We start from the raw sequence: 19,092 nt of genomic DNA, 5'->3' as shown, positions 1-19,092 counted from the left end.
TTGACATATGCTAACTGTATGCTAACATTAACAATTTAGCATGCTAAATTTTTTAGCCACATTTTCTGCTGTAAACCTCAGATTTATATAACTTGGTGCCTGACATATGCTAACTGTATGCTAACATAACATTTTTAGCATGCTAACTTTTTTAGCCACATTTGCTGCCGTAAACCTCAGACTAATATAACTTGGTGCCTGACGTATGCTAACATTAAAATGTTAGCATGCTAACTTTTTAGCCACATTTACTGCCGGTCACCTCAGATTTATATAACTTGGTGCTTGACATATGCTAACTGTATGCTAACATTAAAATGTTAGCATGCTAACTTTTTTAGCCACATTTACTGCTGGTCACCTCATTTTTTATTTAACTTGGTGCTTGACATACGCTAACCATGCTAACGTTTTTAGCCACATTTACTGCCGGTCACCTCAGATTTATATAACTTGGTGCTTGACATATGCTAACTGTATGCTAACATTAACAATTTAGCATGCTAACTTTTTTAGCCACATTTGCTGCCGTAAACCTCAGATTTATATAATTTGGTGCTTGACATATGCTAACTGTTTGCTAACATTAAAATTTATCATGCTAACTTTTTTAGCCACATTTACTGCCATAAACCTCTGATTTATATAACATGGTAATTGACATATGCTAACGGTATGCTAACATTAAAATTTATCATGCTAACTTTTTTAGCTACATTTACTGCCGGTCACCTCAGATTGATATAACTTGGTCCTTGACATATGCTAACTGTATGCTAACATTAACAATTTAGCATGCTAAATTTTTTAGCCTCATTTTCTACTGTAAACCTCAGATTTATATAACTTGGTGCCTGACATATGCTAACTGTATGCTAACATAACATTTTTAGCATGCTAACTTTTTTAGCCACATTTGCTGCCGTAAACCTCAGACTAATATAACTTGGTGCCTGACGTATGCTAACATTAAAATGTTAGCATGCTAACTTTTTAGCCACATTTACTGCCGGTCACCTCAGATTTATATAACTTGGTGCTTGACATATGCTAACTCTATGCTAACATTAAAATGTTAGCATGCTAACTTTTTAGCCACATTTACTGCCGGTCACCTCAGATTTATATAACTTGGTGCTTGACATATGCTAACTCTATGCTAACATTAAAATGTTAGCATGCTAACTTTTTTAGCCACATTTTCTGCCGTCAACCTCAGCGTCACATGACCAGTAAATTGCAGGCTTCAGTCGAGTCTTGAAAAGTGTTGGATCTTTTAAAGACTGTAATTCGTACTAAATGCTAACAGCTAACTTAGCAAAATAAAGTTGTTATGAAGGTGACGTCATCGGTGGTGAGGAGGTGAGTTACTAAGTGAATGATCAATATTATAACAAATGTATACAAAAGTATTTATTGAATGTCATCTTTGCAGGGGATGTTAGCATGCGACGTAAAAGAACCAATCAGCGGGTGAGTCTTTTTATGTTTCCTCACCCTTTTTTCATTACTGGGACTTTTATTTGGTAGTCCCCACATTCTAACATGTGGTGGGTTTTTTTAACGATTTCAACAGCTAACCGCACTTCCTCAGACGGCCACTAGAGGCTCCTCTGTGTGGAAAAGTGCTGACAATTTCCCCTGCTAACAGCGCCGTTAGCACCTAGCATGCTAGCTCCTGACTTCCGTTCCTTTTTGACAACATGGCCCTAGTTAAAATAACAGAGAGTGTGTCAAACTGTTAGCCGCCTTCCTGTCAGCTTTCTAATAACCAATCCGAGGTCCCGTGGGACCGAAATATCGTACCGGAATGTTCCGTGCCAGAGCAGCGAGAAGAAGCAATTAAGAAACGTCATGCATTCCTGCCCTGGAAGCCACGCCGCGTGTTTGGTGGCTCAAATGTTCAACTCGGAACGCCGACCGTCCCAGACGGGTATTTATAGACGGCGGCAATGTGAGCTCGCTCTGACCGTCCCAGGTGTTTATATCAAGACGTTGTCAAGCTCCTTTACAGCCCACCACGTTGCCAGACGTACCGTATTGCTCACACATTCTCATCCTTCATCACGCAAATATTTGGCAACCAATGTTTTTGTTTCGACGTTTATTATTTGTTGCTAGCAGTGATAATCTCGCTCAAAATACATTTGTTATAGGCGTCTGGTACGATAATGTGTCGTTTCCCATCTGGCAACGCTGACAATGAACGTCGCTAGCGGTGTTAAAAAGGTGGACCGCTCAGGCTAACGTGCTAACATGCTATTTTGAGCGATAATCTTGCTCAAAATAGGATTGTTTTAGGCTTCTGGTAGACATTGTGTAATTTCCCATCTGGCAACGCCCACAAAAACATTGTTAGCGGTGTTAGTGTCAGGTGTTGAAAAGGTGGCCTGCTCAAGCTAACATGCTATTTTGAACGATAATCTCGCTCAAAATACAATTATTTTAGGCTTCTGGTACGATAATGTGTCATTTCCCATCTGGCAACGCTGACAATGAACGTCGCTAGCGGTGTTAAATAGGTGGCCCGCTCAAGCTAACATGCTATTTTGAGCGCTAATCTCGCTCAAAATACAATTCTTTTAGGCTTCTGGTACGATAATGAGTCATTTCCCATCTGGCAACGTCGACAACTAACGTTGTTAGCAGTGTTAGCGTCGGGTGTTAAAAAGGTGACCCGCTCAAGCTACCATGCTGATATACTATTTTGAGCAATAATCTCGCTCAAAATACGATTGTTTTAGGCTTCTGGTACGATAATGTGTCATTTCCCATCTGGCAACGCCGACGTCTAATGTCGCTAGCAGTGTTAGCGTCAGGTGTTAAAAATGTGGCCCGCCCAAGCTAACATGCTAACATACTATTTTGAGCAATAATCTGGCTCAAAATGCGATTGTTTTAAGCTTCTGGTACGATAATGGGTCATTTCCCATCTGGCAACGTCGACAATGAACTTCGCTAGCGGTGTTAGCGTCAGGTTTTAAAAAGGTGGCCCACTCAAGCTAACATGCTATTTTGAGCAATAATCTCGCTCAAAATACGATTGTTTTAGGCTTCTTGTATGATAATGTGTCATTTCTCATCTGGCAACGTCGACAACTAACGTTGTTGGCGGTGTTAGCGTCAGGTGTTAAAAAGGTGGCCCGCTCAAGCCAACATGCTATTTTGAGCGAGATTATCGCTCAAAATACGATTATTTTAGGCTTGTGGTAGATAATGTGTCATTTCCCATCTGGCAACGCTGCCAACGAACGTCGCTAGCGGTGTTAGCGTCAGGTGTTAAAAAGGTGGCCCGTTCAAGCTAACATGCTATTTTGAGCGATAATCTCGCTCAAAATACAATTGTTTTAAGATTCTGGTACGATAATGGGTCATTTCCCACCTGGCAACGTCGACAACTAATGTTGTTAGCGGTGTTAGCGTCAGGTGTTAAAAATGTGGCCGGCTCAAGCTAACATGCTATTTTGGGTGATAATCTTGCTCAAAATACGATTATTTTAGGCTTCTGGTACGATAATGTGTCATTTCCCATCTGGCAACACCGACAACTAACGTCGCTAGTAGTGTTAGCGTCAGGTGTTAAAAAGGTGGCCTGCTCAAGCTAACATGCTAATATACTATTTTGAGCGATAATTTCGCTCAAAATCTTCACATAAACATTAAAAAAACAGGAAAAAATACTTTTAATTGATGGATGTATCTGAAGTGGATGTAGAGATACAAGTTAAAAAAAACAACATAATATATGACTTATTCTTAACACTTTATGAGTGGGACCCATTTGGGTGCAAAAGCTCTTAAGTGTAATTAAAAAAACAACAAAAAAACTGCTAAAAAAAAAAAAAAAAAGAATTAAAATCAATTTTGTCATGAATTATTGACATATTCAAGGCTACAATTATTTCACATCAAATATTACATGTTGACACTTTTTTGGGGAAAAATATTGCATATTTTGTGTTTTTGCCAAAAAACAGTGTTTTATTGGACAAAAAGGGCATAAAACATTAAAAAAAATGTTTTATTATTTTTTAATTGATGGATGTATCTGAAGTGGATGTAGGAATTCAAATAAAATAAAAAACATATTATATGACTTATTCTTAACACTTTATGAGTGGGACCCTTTTGGGTCCCCAAGATCTTAAGTGTAATTAAAAAAAACAAAAAAATGTCATCGCTCAAAAAATAATAATGAATTAAAATCAATGTTGTCATGAATTATTGACATATTCAAAGCTACAATTATTTCACATCAAATATTACATGTTGACATTTTTTTTGGGAAAAATATTGCATATTTTGTGTTTTTGCCTTAAAACTGTGTTTTATTTGACAAACAGGGCATAAAACATACATTAAAAAAACAAGAAAAAATACTTTTAATTGATGGATGTATCTGAAGTGGATGTAGAGATACAAGTAAAAAAAACCATAATATATGACTTATTCTTAACACTTTATGAGTGGGACCCTTTTGGGTCCCCAAGATCTTAAGTGTAATTAAAAAAACAACAAAAAAACTGTCATCGCTCAAAAAATAATAATGAATTAATTATTGACCTATTCAAGGCTACAATTACTTCACATCAAGTATTACATGTTGACACTTTTTTGGGGAAAATGTTGCATATTTTGTGTTTTTGCCATAAAACGGTGTTTTATTTGACAAAAAGGGCATAAAACATAAATAAAAAAAAACAAGAAAAAATACTTTTAATTGATGGATGTATCTGAAGTGGATGTAGAGATTCCAGTAAAGAAAAATATATTATATGACTTATTCTTAACACTTTATGAGTCGGACCCTTTTGGGTCCCCAAGATCTTAAGTGTAATTTAAAAAAAACCAAAAAGCTGTCTTTGCTCAAAAAATAATACTGAATTAAAATCAATGTAGTCATGAATTATTGACATATTCAAAGCTACAATTACTTCACATCAAATATTACATTTTGACACTTTTTTGGGGAAAAAGATTGCATACTTTTGTGTTTTTGCCATAAAACTGTGTTTTATTTGACAAAAAGGGCATAAAACATAAATTAAAAAAACAAGAAAAAATACTTTTAATTGATGGATGTATCTGAAGTGGATGTAGAGATTCCAGTAAAAAAAAAAACATAATATATGACTTATTCTTAACACTTTATGAGTGGGACCCTTTTGGGTCCCCAAGATCTTAAGTGTAATTAAAAAAACAAAAAAAAAACTGACATCACTCAAAAAATAATAATGAATTAATTATTGACATATTCAAGGCTACAATTACTTCACATCAAATATTACATGTTGACACTTTTTGGGGGGAAAAGATTGCATATTTTGTGTTCATGCCATAAAACTGTGTTTTATTGGACAAAAAGGTCATAAAACATAATAAATAAAATCCAACTTTGCATGAAATAGATCTACTACTACTAGTGGTACGCATGCTCCATCTGGTGGTACGACAAATAATCACTTCAGTAAATATTCAAACACAGTGTTACCGTTCAAACTGTGTTACAATGGCCAAACATATGAATGATACTTGTTAAATACAATCTCTGCCTTGTTTTTAATGAACACTTAGGCCTACTGCGCTACCGTGTTTTAATGTTGCCTATAATGGTGGTACTTGGTGACAATCTATTTGTATTCCAGTTTAGGATAGCACAGACTTTATTTGTACCACAGTAAAAAACAAAGAAACAGAAAAACAAGAAGGACACATTAAAGAACGGAAATGACACGAAAGACATTTAAATAGCTCAGAGCTTCAGCGGCGCCATTTCCACATACAGCTACAAAAGTAAAACACAACCAAAAGTTAAAAAAATAGCAATAAATAATTATTATTGTGCATGGACAAGCAACACCCCTTGTCGCTCTCGCTCGCGTTACCGCGGGAACGGGAGAGACGGGACGAATCGATTCTTTGGGAAAATTATTTTGACTTTGAATTGTTTTTATTTGTTTATTTGTATCCACTTTTCTGGTTAAACGTTCTGTTATGTAAAGTAAGTTCAAGCGTGCGCACACCAGCTAGGATACAATACTGTATAGTTTATTATTATTATTATTATTATCATTATTATGTCTTTTTTAATTCTACTTTGCACATACGTGCGTGCATTTTATTCTTACTCATTATTTGTGTGTTTTTTCTGTATTGCTGAAATTTTAAATAGTGACGTCACTGCCAAAGCATTGAAATATGGCGCCACCTTGTGGAGGGTTTACGATGATAACAACTTCAATCAAATTATAGTCGATATTTTAGAATGAATAAAGTAATATTTGTGTCAATTAAATGATTGGGATCCACATGTTGGCTTGAAACTGATGCTAGTGATTGGTGCCTTGATTTTAAAAAAAAAGAGTAAAAATATCATAATTAGAGGTGATTCGATCCGATTCCTGGGGTGACGATTCAATTCAGCATCGATTCTTGATTCAAAACGATTTTCAGAATGTATCATTTGGTGTAGTAATTATAATGAAACTTTTTCAAAACGGGGTGCAGGTTCAAAACACTCCTTTTGGGCCTAAAATTTATGTTTTAAATAATAATTACCAAAAAAAGTAATATTAATTATTAATAAAATTTTATTATTATTATTAATTACTAATTATTATTATTAATGATTTTTAACTACTAATTATTATTACTAATGATTATTAACTACTAATTATTATTAATGATTATTAATCACATTATTAACTATTATTAATTACATTATTAATGATTATTAATTACATTATTAATAATATATTAATATTGATTAATATTAATATATAATATTAATTAATATTACAGCACGGTGGCACAGGGGTTAGTGCATGTGCCTGAGATGAGGTGGCGACTTGTCCAGGGTGGACCCCGCCTTCCGCCCGAATGAAAAATAAAAAAAAGGGTTTTAGTTTAAAATTATCTAAAATGCTAGCTTGAAATGTTACCATGCTAACATTAGCATGGTAACAAAGGAACAGCTAGCATACGTCTAAGATGGCACCAGGTAACACAATCGTATATAATTAGCAAAAACGCTAGCACAAAATGTTAGCATGCTAAAAAAAAAAAAAAAAAAAAAAAGGGTTTTAGTTTAAAGTTTATACATATAAAATTAGCTAAAATGCTAGCTTGACATGTTACCATGCTAGCAATAGCATGGCATCAAAGGAACAGCTAGCATACTTCTAAGATGGCGCCGGGTAACAAAACCCATGAATATTACGTTAAAATGTATATGATTAGCAAAAACGCTAGCACAAAATGTTAGCATGCTTAAAAAAATTAATACAAAAAAGAAAGAAAAAAAAGGGGGGGTTTTAGTTTTAAGTTTATACATATAAAATGAGCTAAAATGCTAGCATAACACCTTGCATGCTAACATTAGCATGGCAACAAAGGAACAGCTAGCATACTTCTAAGATGGCGCCAGGTAACAAAACCATGACTATTACGTTAAAATGTATATGATTAGCAAAAACGCTAGCACAAAATGTTAGCATGCTAAAAAAAACAAAAAAAAAACGGGGGGTTTTAGTTTTAAGGTTATACATATAAAATGAGCTAAAATGCTAGCATAACACCTTGCATGCTAACATTAGCATGGCAACAAAGGAACAGCTAGCATACTTCTAAGATGGCGCCGGGTAACAAAATCCATGAATATTACGTTAAAACGTATATGATTAGCAAAAATGCTAGCACAAAATGTTAGCATGCTTAAAAAAATTAATAAAAAAAAGAAGAAAAAAAAAGGGGAGGTTTTAGTTTAAAGTTTATACATGTAAAATGAGCTAAAATGCTAGCATAACACCTTGCATGCTAACATTAGCATGGCAACAAAGGAACAGCTAGCATACTTCTAAGACGGCGCAAGGTAACAAAAGCCATGAATATTACGTTAAAATGTATATGATTAGCAAAAACGCTAGCACAAAATGTTAGCATGCTAAAAAAAACAACAACAAAAAACGGGGGGTTTTAGTTTTAAGTTTATACATATAAAATGAGCTAAAATGCTAGCATAACACCTTGCATGCTAACATTAGCATGGCAACAAAGGAACAGCTAGCATACTTCTAAGATGGCGCCGGGTAACAAAATCCATGAATATTACGTTAAAACGTATATGATTAGCAAAAAATGCTAGCACAAAATGTTAGCATGCTTAAAAAAATTAATTAAAAAAAGAAGAAAAAAAAGGGGGGGTTTTAGTTTAAAGTTTATACATATAAAATGAGCTAAAATGCTAGCATAACATCTTGCACGCTAACATGAGCTTGGCAACAAAGGAACAGCTAGCATACTTCTAAGACGGCGCAAGGTAACAAAAGCCATGAATATTACGTTAAAATGTATATGATTAGCAAAAACGCTAGCACAAAATGTTAGCATGCTAAAAAAAAACAAAAAAAAAAACGGGGGGTTTTAGTTTTAAGTTTATACATATAAAATGAGCTAAAATGCTAGCATAACACCTTGCATGCTAACATTAGCATGGCAACAAAGGAACAGCTAGCATACTTCTAAGATGGCGCCAGGTAACAAAATCTATGAATATTACGTTAAAACGTATATGATTAGCAAAAACGCTAGCACAAAATGTTAGCATGCTTAAAAAAATTAATAAAAAAAAGAAAAAAAAAAAGGGGGGGTTTTAGTTTAAAGTTTATACATATAAAATGAGCTAAAATGCTAGCATAACACCTTGCATGCTAACATTAGCATGGCAACAAAGGAACAGCTAGCATACTTCTAAGATGGCGCCGGGTAACAAAATCCATGAATATTACGTTAAAATGTATATGATTAGCAAAAACGCTAGCACAAAATGTTAGCATGCTAAAAAAAACACACAAAAAAAACGGGGGGTTTTAGTTTTCAGTTTATACATATAAAATGAGCTAAAATGCTAGCATAACACCTTGCATGCTAACATTAGCATGGCAACAAAGGAACAGCTAGCATACGTCTAAGATGGCGCCGGGTAACAAAAATCCATGAATATTACGTTAAAACGTATATGATTAGCAAAAACGCTAGCACAAAATGTTAGCATGCTAAAAAAAATAAAAATAAATAAAAAACGGGAAAAAAAAAGAAATATATATATATATTTTTTGAGTTCCATCCATCCATCCATTTTCTACCGCTTATTTACAACGAGCCGGTGTTTCGACGGCTCCTCGAGATCCGACTCCCTTTAAAGGGCCGCGTAAACAAAAATGCAAAACCACGCCCCTTTTCCCCCCACCCCCGATTGTACAGCACATCGAATAAAAGACTCTTCAAAAAAAAAGTTTTTAATTGTACAGAACACATTAGAACGTGGCTTGGAGGAAGGCTGTGTACCTAATGGGTGCTGCCGAGGGGAAAGGGGGGGCGTGGCCTTGCCCACAAAGGGCATGGTGGCTCCTCCTCTGCAAAGTTGATTTAGGAGCTGAATTGATACGCCACCAGCGCCTCTCCATAAACAGCGGCTATCATATTTTCTTCAGCATATATACTCGCACATCTCAGCCCCCCGGACCGTCGTCTTCTCCTTCTTCTCCTCCTCGTCAGTTCAGGTGAGCGCGCACCTCCTCCTCCTCTTGCTCCTCACGGCATGCCGGGGGGCTGTGAAGACCATCCGGGTCTCCCCCTGACCTCCGACTGATGGAGGCTTCTTTTGTTTATTTACCGTCTTTACGTCATGGTGTGAGATGATGACATTGGTGTTCCCTGGTGTGAGATGATGACCATGGTGTTCCCTGGTGTGAGATGATGACCATGGTGTTCCCTGGTAGTCTCGTGGTGGACCTTGTGGAGCGTTCGGGGTCTTCCGGGTGTGGTTTGGAGACGCGGAGCACTTAAGTGTTTTGGCGAATAGTTCTGATGTTCCTCGCCAAAAAAAAAAAAGTCCTCCTGCTGGTATTTTTAGGAGAAGTCTTGCTGTCCCTGAAAGGAGTTAGCCTGGGTTCCCAGGAGATATTTAGTTCCTGGAGGGATCGCGTGGAGATATTTGGATGAGGATATTAGTTTCCGGGAGGAGATTAGAGGAGGCTGACATCTGACCCTCAGCTGCTATTAAGTCCAAACTTAGCAAATAGATCGTCTTCCATCTTCATCCCGCCTCATTTCTGTCTTCTTGTCCTCCTGACAGGTGCTGAGGAACACGCCGCCATCATGTCCGAGTACGTCTCTCAATTTTGCTTCGAGCTTCCGTGATTGGCACCTGACTTTATTTTAATCGACTTTGGCTTCCATTTTCAGAAAGAAGATGTCAGCCAGCCGCCGGCATCACCTCAAGGTAGCGTTCAGTAGCGTTGACCATGAATTGATTAATGTGGATAACACCCGGAAAACGTATTCGGGTGTTACCATTTAGTGGTGAATTGTACGGAATATGTACTGTACTGTGCAATCTACTAATAAAAGTTCCAATCAATCAATTAGCGAGCAGTACGCTAACAGCTAATCAGCATATTTTTACTGTTTTGTCAAACTTCTTTTGAGTTTTGACTTCTAATTAGCTAAATTGCTAGCATAAAGCATTAGCATACTAGTATTAGCATGATAATATAAGATATGTTAGCATACTTCTAAGATGGCGCCAAGTATCATGAATTCATTATTTTTAGGGTTAAACATACAACATTTGCTAAATTGCTAGCATAATGCTAACATAGAAAAGGCTAGCATACTTCTAAGATGGCGCCAAGAATCAAAAGTCTTTATTTTAGGGTTAAACATACAGAATTAGCTAAATTGCTAGCATAAAGCATTAGCATACTAGTATTAGCATGATAATATAAGATATGTTAGCATACTTCTAAGATGGCGCCAAGTATCATGAATTCATTATTTTTAGGGTTAAACATACAACATTTGCTAAATTGCTAGCATAATGCTAACATAGAAAAGGCTAGCATACTTCTAAGATGGCGCCAAGAATCAAAAGTCTTTATTTTAGGGTTAAACATACAGAATTAGCTAAATTGCTAGCATAAAGCATTAGCATACTAACATTAGCATGATAATATAAGATATGTTAGCATACTTCTAAGATGGCGCCAAGTATCCAAATCCATGATTTTTAGGTTTAAAGATATACAATTAGCTAAAATGCTAGCATGAAATATTACCATGTTAATGCTAACATGGAAAAAGATAGCATACTTCTAAGATGGCGCCAAGTATCAAAAGTCATTATTTTAGGGATGAACATACAGAATTAGCTAAATTGCTAGCATAAAGCTTTAGAATACTAACATTAGCATGGTAATATTAGATGTGTTAGCATACTTGTAAGATGGCGCCAAGTATCAAAAGTCATTATTTTTAGGGTTAAACATACAAAATTTGCTAAATTGCTAGCATAAAACATTAACATATTAACATTAGCATGATAATATAAGAACAGTTAGCATACTTCTAAGATGGCACCAAGTATCCATATACGTGATTTTTAGGTTTAAAGACATACAATTAGCTAGAATGCTAGCATGAAATGTAACCCTGTTAATGCTAACATAGAAAAAGCTAGCATACTTCTAAGATGGCGCCAAGTATCAAAAGTCATTATTTTAGGGTTAAACATACAGAATTTAGCTAAATTGCTAGTATAAAACATTAGCATGATAATATAAGAACAGTTAGCATACTTCTAAGATGGCACCAAGTATTCAAATCCATGATTTTTAGGTTTAAAGATATACAATTAGCTAAAATGCTAGCATGAAATTTTACCATGTTAATGCTAACATAGAAAAAGCTAGCATACTTCTAAGATGGCGCCAAGTATCAAAAGTCATTATTTTAGGGATAAACATACAGAATTAGCTAAATTGCTAGCATAAAACATTGGCATAACAACATTAATGATAATATAAGAACAGTTAGCAACCTTTAAGACGGCGCCAAGTATCCAAATCCATGATGTTTAGGTTTAAACATATACAATTAGCTAAAATGCTAGCATGAAATGTTACCATGATAACGTTAGCATGCTACATCGAAAAAGTTAGCATACTTCTAAGATGGCGCCAAGTATCAAAATTCATTGTTTTTAGGGATGAACATAGAAATTTAGCTAAATTGCTAGTATAAAACATTAGCATGATAATATAAGAACAGTTAGCATGCTTCTAAGATGGCGCCAAGTATCAAAATTCATTGTTTTTAGGGATGAACATACAAATTTAGCTAAATTGCTAGTATAAAACATTAGCATGATAATATAAGATCAGTTAGCACACTTCTAAGATAAAAAGGCAGTAATACAGCATCAATCACATGAGGATGGTTACTTAGACTGAAATTGGCCCACCAAGACACTACTGAGTGTGATGGTGTTGTCATGCAGAGTGTGATCCTGCACATCGCCTTCACCTGGCTGGAGCAGGAGAAGGCAGACATGGCGGTGACCAAGCAGAACCACATGTCGGAGCACTGCAGCAGGCCCAGCCAGAGCGGGGACCAGGCCACACTCATGGTCAGCCTCCCTTCTAGATGCTTCCACACGCTTCTTCTTCTTCATGCACCCTTAAAGTATGTTGATGACACCAGGACACGTGCAAGAAGCTGAACGCTCTCATCGAGAAGTTGGACGAGGAACGCTACGACCTGGAGTCCAAAGTGAAGAAAACAGACAAAGAGGTGAAGAGTTACACTTTTTACACCTGATTTTAACACTCTTTCAACATTAAACACTTTTTAACACCTGATTTTAACACTCTTTCAACATTAAACACTTTTTAACACCTGATTTTAACACTCTTTCAACATTAAACAGTTTTTAACACCTGATTTTAACACTCTTTCAACATTAAACACTTTTTAACACCTGATTTTAACACTCTTTCAACATTAAACACTTTTTTTACACCTGATTTTAACACTCTTTCAACATTAAACACTTTTTAAAACCTGATTTTAACACTCTTTCAACATTAAACACTTTTTAACACCTGATTTTAACACTCTTTCAACATTAAACACTTTTTTAACATCTGATTTTAACACTCTTTCAACATAAACACTTTTTTACACCTGATTTTAACACTCTTTCAACATTAAACACTTTTTTACACCTGATTTTAACACTCTTTCAACATTAAACACTTTTTTAACATCTGATTTTAACACTCTTTCAACATAAACACTTTTTTACACCTGATTTTAACACTCTTTCAACATTAAACACTTTTTAAAACCTGATTTTAACACTCTTTCAACATTAAACACTTTTTAACACCTGATTTTAACACTCTTTCAACATTAAACACTTTTTTAACATCTGATTTTAACACTCTTTCAACATAAACACTTTTTTACACCTGATTTTAACACTCTTTCAACATTAAACACTTTTTTACACCTGATTTTAACACTCTTTCAACATTAAACACTTTTTTAACATCTGATTTTAACACTCTTTCAACATAAACACTTTTTTACACCTGATTTTAACACTCTTTCAACATTAAACACTTTTTTACACCTGATTTTAACACTCTTTCAACATTAAACACTTTTTTTACACCTGATTTTAACACTCTTTCAACATTAAACACTTTTTAAAACCTGCTTTTAACACTCTTTCAACATTAAACACTTTTTTAACATCTGATTTTAACACTTTTTCAACACCAAACACTTTTTTAACACCTGATTTTAACACTCTTTCAACATCAAACACTTTTTACACCCGATTTTAACACTCTTTCAACATTAAACACTTTTTTCCACCTGATTCCAACACTCTTTCAATACCAACCACTTTTTTGTACCTGATTTAACACTCTTTCAACATCAACAATTTTTTTACACCTGATTTTAACACTCTTTCAACATCAAACACTTTTTTACACCTGATTTCAACACGTTTCCACTAACAAACACTTAATTACACTTGATTTCAACAGTCTTTCAACATCAAACACTTTTTTACACCTGATTTCAACACGCTTTCACTAACAAAAACTTTTTTACACCTGATTTTAACACTCTTTAAACAAACACTTTTTTACACCTGATTTCAACACGCTTTCACTAACAAAAACGTTTTTACACCTGATTTTAACACTCTTTAAACAAACACTTTTTTACACCTGATTTCAACACTCTTTCAACATAAAACACTTTTTTACACCTGATTTCAACACGTTTTCACTAACAAACACTTTATTACACTTGATTTCAACACTCTTTCAACATCAAACACTTTTTTACACCTGATTTCAACACGCTTTCACTAACAAAAACTTTTTTACACCTGATTTTAACACTCTTTCAACATAAAACACTTTTTTACACCTGATTTCAACACTCTTTCAACATCAAACACTTTTTTACACCTGATTTCAACACGTTTCCACTAACAAACACTTAATTACACTTGATTTCAACAGTCTTTCAACATCAAACACTTTTTTACACCTGATTTCAACACGCTTTCACTAACAAAAACTTTTTTACACCTGATTTTAACACTCTTTCAACATAAAACACTTTTTTACACCTGATTTCAACACTCTTTCAACATAAAACACTTTTTTACACCTGATTTCAACACTCTTTCAACATAAAACACTTTTTTACACCTGATTTCAACACGCTTTCACTAACAAACACTTTTTTACACCTGATTTCAACACTCTTTCAACATTAAAAACTTTTTTACACCTGATTTTTAACACTCTTTCAACATAAAACACTTTTTTACACCTGATTTCAACACGCTTTCACCAACAAAAACTTTTTTACACCTGATTTTAACACTCTTTAAACGAACACTTTTTTACACCTGATTTCAACACTCTTTCAACATCAAACACTTTTTTACACCTGATTTCAACGCGCTTTCACTAACAAACACTTTTTTACACCTGATTTTAACACTCTTTAAACGAACACTTTTTTACACCTGATTTCAACACTCTTTCAATATTAAAAACTTTTTTACACCTGATTTTTAACACTCTTTCAACATAAAACACTTTTTTACACCTGATTTCAACACTCTTTCAATATTAAAAACTTTTTTACACCTGATTTTTAACACTCTTTCAACATAAAACACTTTTTTACACCTGATTTCAACACGCTTTCACCAACAAAAACTTTTTTACACCTGATTTTAACACTCTTCAAACAAACACTTTTACACCTGATTTCGACACTCTTTCAACAACAAACACTTTTTTACTAGGGCTGTCAAGCGATTAAAATATTCAATCGCGATTAATCACATTGTTCTTAGTTAACTCAAAATTAATCGCATTATTCGCAGAAATATATAATTTGTCGTCATTAATAAATGTACCCCAGACAGACAATTTTCAAGTGTTTAATACCATGAACAGACGATTAATTTTCTTTAATAAAATATTTTTTTAACATGCTTTTTGAAACAGTTTAACACAAAAAGTATATAAACACACTTTTAAAGGGAATAACAAAACGACCTGGTGTCTTGTTAGAGTTTTTATTTTGTAGGAATACAGAATTTATATTCCTGCTTTAGGAGCACTTGCATTTAGAGGAGAGGATCTACACCTCCATGTTTAAATAGCAGTTCTACGCATTAATAACATAAAATGTGGATTGTTACGATCATGCTTTCATTGTCAAAGATGTAAGTTGATATTTTTTTCTACCTAATAAATGTTTCTGATGTTCTGTACTTTACATGTTGTACAAGTTAATATCTCTGCATGACAATGTTTTCACCATCTCTACCTACTTATTAATAAAATGTCATATTGTTCGTTACAATACACTTTAATAGACTATACAATACACGTTAATCGCACGTTAAAAAAAATGTATCCCCGTCAGAGGAACTTATAGTTCACACGTTGTTATCTCCTTAACTTTGACAGCCCTGTTTTTTACACTGATTTCAACACACTTTCGAAGTCCAACACATTTTTTTCACTCCTCAGATTGAAGACCTGAAGTTCAAGGTCATCGACCTGGCGGGCGTCAAGAAGCCCGCCCTGAAGAAGGTGCGCATGTCCGCCGACGCCATGTTGAAGGCTCTGCTTGGATCCAAACACACCGTCAACATGGAACTCAGAGCCAACCTCAAGCAGGTCAAGAAGGAAGTCAAAGAGGAGGTGAGAACACACACACACACACACACACACACACACACACACACACACACGCATTCTTGTATTTCTTACCTTCTTGTGACCTCCGAAAAATGCCTACCTCTGTAGGACCACCCTTTCTAGATATATAAAGATGTGTATTTACAACATTAATAATATATACATACTATGCAAATATAAAAAAGCTTGTTGTGAGAAATTAGTTGGAATTTCACAAGAAAAAGGTCTCAGTTTCACAAGAAAAACTTAGAATTTTTGTAGTATTATAATAAAAGTCGTCATTTTACTCAACGCAAGTCAAAATGTTACAAAAAAAAACTGAACATTTGTGCAATATTATGATAAACATTTAAATTTTACTCAATAACAGTCGCAATTTCACAAGAAAAACTTAACATTTTGGCAACTTTATGAAAAGAGTTGTAATGTTACCCGACAAAAGTCACAATTTTATAAGAAAACTTAAAAATGTTGGCAATATTACAATAATAAACGGAATTTTACTCGGCAAAATGATGACAAAAATCATAATTGTCACTATTTTACGAGAACAACAAAAAAATTGGCAATGTTGTGATAAAAGTCTGAATTTTATATGACAAATGTCACCATTTTGCGTTAAAAAGTAAAAATTTTACATTAAAAAAAGTGATAATTTTACGAGAAAATATTGCAATATTACAGAAAGAGAAAGAATATGAAAAATTGTTCCCAATTTTATAAGAAAAAAGTTGACACATTGTGAGAAAAAGACTGCTTTTAGTTCATTTTTTTGTTAAGTTATTACAGTATGTCTCTATATACATATTTCCTTTTTTTTATTTTAATTAATTTTGGCCAAAGGAGGCGCATTTCAATTTCTTACACACATTTGCTATTACATATGTTGGCCAGAGAGGGAGCACTTCAATTTCCTACACACACCTGTTGTTTCATATGTTGACCAGAGGAGGAGCACTTTTAAAACCGACACACAGTCAATCTGAAAAATCCCTCCTTTTTGGGGCCACCCTCATTTTGATAGATTTCACCAAATGAGACATTCTCTATTAGATGCAATGGTTTTCTGTATTGGGACCATGATTTATGTCCTAAATTGTTCAGCGGTCCTCATATGGAAGGTACTTTTCCTTGTTGATGTCTCAAGACGGGTAGAAATACAAGAACACACACACACACATTTTTGTATTTCTTACCTTCTTGTGACCTCCGAAAAATGCCTACCTCTGTAGGACCAGCCTTTCTAGATATATAAAGATGTGTATTTCCAACATTAATAATATATACATACTATGCAAATATAAAAAAGCTTGTTGTGAGAAATTAGTTGGAATTTCACAAGAAAAAGGTCTCAGTTTCACAAGAAAAACTTAGAATTTTGGCAGTATTATAATGAAAGTTGTCATTTTACTCAACGCAAGTCAAAATGTTACAAGAAAAACTGAACATTTGTGCAATATTATGATAAACATTTAAATTTCACTCAATAACAGTCGCAATTTCACAAGAAAAACTTAACATTTTGGCAACTTTATGAAAAGAGTTGTAATGTTACCCGACAAAAGTCACAATTTTATAAGAAAACTTGTAATTTTTGGCAATATTACAATAATAATCGGAATTTTACTCTGCAAAATTATGACCACAATCATAATTTTACTCCAAAAATGTCACTATTTTACGAGAACAACAAAAAAATTGGCAATGTTGTGATAAAAGTCTGAATTTTATATGACACGTGTCACCATTTTGCATTAAACAGTAATAATTGGACTTTTTTTTTAAAAAAGTAACAATTTTACGAGAAAATATTGCAATTAGGGCTGCAACAACTAATCGATTAAATCGATTAAAATCGATTATAAAAATAGTTGGCGATTAATGTAGTCATCGATTCGTTGGATCTATGCTATGCGCATGCGCAGAGGCAATTTTTTTTTTTTTTTTATAGTTTATAAACCTTCATTTATAAACTGCAACATGTACAAACAGCTGAGAAACAATAATCAAAATAAGTATGGGGCCAGTATGCTGTTTTTTTTCCAATAAAATACTGGAAAGGATAGAAATGTAGTTTGTCTCCTTTATTCGACTATTAATCGATTAATCGAAGTAATAATCGACAGATTAATCGATTATCAAATTAATCGTTAGTTGCAGCCCTAATTGCAATATTACAGAAACAGAAAGAATATGAGAAATTGTTCCCAATTTTATAAGAAAAAAGTCGACACATTGTGACAAAAAGACTGCTTTTAGTTCATTTTTGTTTTGGAATTTTTTGTTTTGTTGTCCTAACTTGTTCACTGTGGGGCGGTATAGCTCGGTTGGTAGAGTGGCCGTGCCAGCAACTTGAGGGTTCCAGGTTCGATCCCCGCTTCCGCCATCCTAGTCACTGCCGTTGTGTCCCTGGGCAAGACACTTTACCCACCTGCCCCCAGTGCTACCCACACTGGTTTAAATGTAATTTAGATATTGGGTTTCACTATGTAAAAGCGCTTTGAGTCACTAGAGAAAAGCGCTATATAAATATACTTCACATACTTCACTGGTCCTCATATGGAAGATACTTTTCCTTGTTGATGGCTCAAGAAGGGTAGAAATACAAGAACACACACACACACACATATACATGTCTTGCCTACTTTGTGTGGACCCACGTTTGGTCAGTAGGATGTGAGGGCCCCCCTTTCCACTATAGCTAGAATGATGCAAAAAATATGTCTAGCACTAGATGGGAGTAGAGAGTTGCAAAATCACTTCAGTATGCAAAACACACAAAGTTAAAAAAAAAAATTCACTTTTGTAGTTGTGAGGACCGACCGCTGTTGCTAGGTAGATTTGACCATACACACGCATAGTAGTAAGTTATGCGAGTTGGCCATTTTTAAGGACAGCAAACACACACACACACACACACACACACACACACACACACACACACACACACACACACACACACACACACACACACACACACACACACACACACACACACACA

The 19,092-nt window shown here is 34.6% G+C and overlaps 1 protein-coding gene across 2 annotated transcripts in view; it reads left to right on the top strand.

Moving 5' to 3' along the window:
* Positions 1-1,236: 1,236 nt before the first annotated feature.
* LOC133645819 (troponin I, fast skeletal muscle-like) overlaps positions 1,237-19,092 on the top strand; it is a 25,913-nt gene continuing 8,057 nt past the window's right edge. Inside the window, exons 1-7 of one of the 2 annotated variants that reach the window (XM_062040710.1) lie at positions 1,237-1,362; positions 1,436-1,473; positions 10,136-10,166; positions 10,246-10,282; positions 12,338-12,466; positions 12,541-12,630; positions 15,921-16,094. In XM_062040710.1, coding sequence (XP_061896694.1) covers positions 10,159-10,166; positions 10,246-10,282; positions 12,338-12,466; positions 12,541-12,630; positions 15,921-16,094 — 438 coding nt within the window. In that variant the 5' untranslated portion in view covers positions 1,237-1,362; positions 1,436-1,473; positions 10,136-10,158. Of the gene's footprint in view, positions 1,363-1,435; positions 1,474-9,477; positions 9,561-10,135; positions 10,167-10,245; positions 10,283-12,337; positions 12,467-12,540; positions 12,631-15,920; positions 16,095-19,092 lie in introns of those variants that run through there. The other variant, XM_062040707.1, reaches the window with a different exon arrangement.

Source organism: Entelurus aequoreus, linkage group LG03 (assembly GCF_033978785.1).
Source record: "Entelurus aequoreus isolate RoL-2023_Sb linkage group LG03, RoL_Eaeq_v1.1, whole genome shotgun sequence".
Taxonomy (NCBI): domain Eukaryota; kingdom Metazoa; phylum Chordata; class Actinopteri; order Syngnathiformes; family Syngnathidae; genus Entelurus; species Entelurus aequoreus.
This window is presented reverse-complemented; position numbering and strand designations above follow the sequence as displayed.